General features: G+C 48.5%; 1 protein-coding gene across 2 annotated transcripts; it reads right to left on the bottom strand.

Annotated features, from left to right (window-relative positions):
• Window positions 1-1,158: 1,158 nt before the first annotated feature.
• Window positions 1,159-3,567, bottom strand: LOC123629721 (outer dense fiber protein 2). 2 transcript variants are annotated; one of them, XM_045539155.1, is made up of 2 exons: window positions 3,061-3,567; window positions 1,159-3,003 (listed from the first exon to the last, which is right to left on the bottom strand). In XM_045539155.1, exons 1-2 carry the CDS (start codon window positions 3,235-3,237, stop codon window positions 1,279-1,281), a joined length of 1,902 nt encoding a protein of 633 aa, XP_045395111.1. In that variant the 5' UTR covers window positions 3,238-3,567; the 3' UTR covers window positions 1,159-1,278. The 2 variants fall into 2 exon arrangements, with proteins under 2 accessions (XP_045395111.1, XP_045395109.1); XM_045539153.1 differs by having other exon boundaries at window positions 1,159-3,248.
• Window positions 3,568-3,975: the final 408 nt, after the last annotated feature.

The following is a 3,975-nucleotide window of genomic DNA, read 5'->3' as shown; positions in this document are numbered from 1 at the left end:
CTCGAGCAATCCTTCTGCCTCAGCCTCCCGAGTAGCTGGGACTGCAGGCATGCGCCACCGTGCCCAGCTGATTTTTTCTATATATTTTTAGTTGTCCATATAATTTCTTTCTCTTTTTTTTTTTCTTAGTAGAGAAGGGGTCTCTCTCTTGCTCAGGCTGGTTTCAAACTCCTGAGCTCAAACGATCCGCCCTCCTCGGCCTCCCAAGTGCTAGGATTGCAGGCGTGAGCCACTGTGCCCGGCCTCCTCTTGATTTCTGAAGCAGTCTTTTTTTTCCAAAAAATGGGTCATTTTTTTGCCATGTCAGTTTTTGTTGCTGCCTACACAAAACATGGAACAACTTGGGTGCAGTCAGTTGAGACATTCCTAGGCTCTTTATGGCCTCTTCAAAGACCTTCAAACTGTTTTTCAGAAACAGCACATAAATCTCCTATACTGTAACCCTTTTCTTCATTTAATTGTAAACTTTTTCTCCATTCTTGTCTTCAATGTATTTCCAAGTAAGAAAAAGATGTTCTTCTTGTCCCACATTTTGAAAATATGATTGTATGGACAGTTTGGCATTTTAACATATTTTTATGGTTGGCAACAGCCATCTTGTAGTCCCACACCTCTGTAAAACCTCACTATCTGCTTCTCCATGTTATGAGGAATTTAAAAGGTGGCCACAAGCCTTCACTGTGTAAGTCTCAAAATCACAGGTAAGCAAGGAAATCACACTTCTCTTCGTCAGTGTTTAATACGGTACGCAGCACATCTACCAGGTAAGATCTTTTCATTTGCTCTCTTAAGAAGTCTGTAGGCTGAATGGATTCTGCCAAACGTTACATTTCCCGCTTCTCTCCAATACTCAGATAGATGAGCGATGTTGAGTTTGTATTTGAACAAAATATCTTTGGTTCTGTGTGTCTGCGGGCTCATTAAAATCTTCGTAGGTATCAAGGAGAATATTTGCAACTCCATTTTCTACGTTTCCTAAATCGAATTACCTTAGAGCTATGAGACGGTTTTTCTTTTTTCTTTTCTGTTTTGGTTGTTGCCACTGAATTGACACATTACTTGGTATGCTGTAGAAAGCATGACAGTTGGCAAACTCTGACAGAATCAGCTCTGCACCCACCCTAAGGCCCCAACACATCTGTGATGAAACTTTCTTTCTTTTTTTTTTTTTTTTTTTGGCACACCAGACTTTTATTTCACAGCACTGATGATAGCTCACTCCTTTCAGAGAGCAGCAACCAAGAAAAACGTAGTGGTCCTCCCTCGGGGCCGTGCAGCTCATCTTGGTAAGCGGGCCCCTGCTCGGGCCAGTTCGTGGGACCCTTTCTGCCAGTCCCTTACCCGGCTGCGCAGGTCTGATGTGATGGCTGTGAGATCGATGTTCTTCCTCTTGTAGCCCTGCAGCTGGTCTTGGCACTCTGCCAGCTTTGCCTCTGTGATCTTGAGGATGTCAGGCAGCTGCTGCAAGTCAGCCAGCTGGGACTGGAACTGCCGACGTGCCGCCTCAATCTCTTTGTTCATCTCATCTTTAAGGATCTTGTTCTCTTTGTCGCAGCGTTCTAGCTGGGCAGCCACTTCATCAGCCTCCAATCTGGTCTTCATCACCTGACTCTCATAGTTGTCGATCATTCCCTCATAGTTCTTCACCGACGCCTTCAGCTGCTGGACTTCTTGTTGCGCCTGGTTGAGCTTGTCCTCCATTGGGGCGAAGCTCGCCTTCAGCCTCTCATTCTCCAGCTTGAAGGCAGAGTACTCGGCAGTCTGACGGTGTAGTCTCTCCACCAGGCTGTCCCGGTCTTCCCGCATTTTCTCCTCTAAAGTTTGTTGTTGGTTTACAAGATCTGTCACCCGGTCGTTCAGGACGATAATTTCCAGCTCAAGGTCTCCCTTGTCTTTTACAACTTGGTTGTAGCGGCTCCTCCATGATTCCAGAGAGGATAAAGCTTCAGCGACATAAAGATCCTTGTCGGCAAGTTGCACATGCAGCTGCTCAGCGTACTCCTCGCTCTTCTCGGCTCGCTCCTTCTGGGCTCGGATGGCCTTCTTCAAGTTCTCCTTGTCTCGGTCTCCCTTTTGCTTCAACTCCTTCAACTGCTCCATGATGGCCTCCACTTCCACCTTGTGCTGGTTCCCACTGCGCTCCAGGTTCTTGATCTGTATGCACAGGCGACTGTTCTCGGCCTCTTTGCATCGAAGTTGTGCCTGCAAATGCCCACGCATGGATTCCACGGACTTAGAAGGCTCAGATGCTGTCTTTGCTTGAGCCTTCTCACATTGTATTTCCTGGAGAAGCTCTTCCACCTCCTTGTCCTTGTCTTGCAGCAGCAACAGCAGGCGCGCTTTCTCTGAGTCTGCCTCCGCCAGCCGTTTCAGTAATACTCCTTGTTGCTCCATTAGTCTTTCAGAATCCTCTTTACAGTGCTGTTCCCTCAGCAGGTCTCGGAGGGTGCGGTTGGTCTCCTCAAATGTGCTCAGCTTCTGCAGGAGAAGGTCCTTCTGCCTCGTTAGGGTGTTGATGTCCGTGCAGGTCATTTGTTTCTCTGTTTCCAGCTTCCCGATGGTATCCTTCAAGGCCATGACTTGCTTGGCAGCAGCAGCTCCGTCCATTTCAGCCTCTACCAGCTTGGACATGAGGCACTCCTTCTCCTGCTGTAGGTGTTTCTTCTGAAGGATGGTGAAGTCCTTGTCCTCCTTGATGCGCTCAATGTTGTGCCTCAGCACTGTGTTCTCATGCTCGGTCTCGGCCAGTTCCTGGGCCACCTCCTCCAGCTCCTCCTTCCGCTCCTCCAGGAACCTTTTGGCCATCTGGCGCTCACCCTTCTGCATCTTAACCTCCGACTTGAGACAACCAACTGCGTTCATTAGACTGTCAATCTTCTTATCATAACGGTTCATTTTGCAGTGACCCGAGTCATCATCTTCTGTAGAGAGGTCACTTAACCGCATCACTGAGACCAGCTTTTCTGAAGATGGTGGTGTGATCTCCAGGCAATGAGGTGGATTCTCCCACTTGCATCCCACATGCCGGGCAGATGATTTTCCAGGGGGCATCCAAGGTACCTTGGTTTTCACCCGGACACTCCGCCGCACATTCACGGTGTCCCCTTTCTTTCCTCGCTTATGAGATTTCTGGCTGTTGGTCGCTGATGGTTTCGGGAATTTTTTTATATGGACGTGGACAGGGGTGTTCTCATCCACGTGAACATGTAAGGGGGGAGTTGAAGAGCGGTCCCTCATGGTTCACTTCGTCACAGTTACACTGGGTGCGCCACAAGGTGTTCTCAAGACTTTTTTCTGCATGAGACTCGTTACTCCGTTCTTCCCACACGATGGAAACCTGGGGGAGCCGCCCGAGGACGAGGCAGACATGGCTAGGCATCAAAGCCGCAAAGGTGGACAATTGGGTCAGCAGGCTCTGCTCAGGGGGACCCAGAGGGGCTTGTCAATGAGAATCTCAGGGACCCGGCATCAAACGTCCTCTCTGAGGGGAGGAGGGTGGAAGCTTTGGGGGTGGCAGTTGGATGAAAACTTGGGAGGCGATCCTCTACTGTCCAAGTCGCACAGCAACTGTCCTACTCTGATGAGGTTCTCGCTGGGCCGCCATCTTCTCAAAGATGCTCGTGTGATGAAACTTTCTCCTTTCATTCATCTACAGAACATTTTCGTTGCAATCTCTGAATCAGGAAGTATAGCTTCAATCCGTTTCATAGAGCGATCAAGGAAATAGAAGGATGTGTGTTGGTGTACTGTGGTATGCCCAACAATTCAGCGACCCCCGTTTCCATCGGGACATTGGTTTCTTTTTGGGGAGTCTCTCCATTGCTTTCACATCCCTTTCTCCACCGTGCCTGACCCAAAATTCTTTGCTGCATTTTGCGTAGTGTGTTCTGTTTTTGTCACTTACTTGCCCAATCCGGTCTTACGTGTTCTTCTATCTGTCACTAAAATAACACAATAGTTTAGGCTTCCTTTTTT

Source organism: Lemur catta, unplaced genomic scaffold (genome assembly GCF_020740605.2).
Source record: "Lemur catta isolate mLemCat1 unplaced genomic scaffold, mLemCat1.pri scaffold_216_ctg1, whole genome shotgun sequence".
In the NCBI taxonomy this organism is placed as follows: domain Eukaryota; kingdom Metazoa; phylum Chordata; class Mammalia; order Primates; family Lemuridae; genus Lemur; species Lemur catta.
Note: the sequence above shows the minus strand (reverse complement) of the source record. Positions and strands in the feature narration are given on the sequence as shown.

Excerpts from the sequence above, each read along its gene's own strand:
- LOC123629721 (XM_045539153.1), bottom strand. The coding sequence starts at position 3,237 with ATGAGGGACCGCTCTTCAACTCCCCCCTTACATGTTCACGTGGATGAG.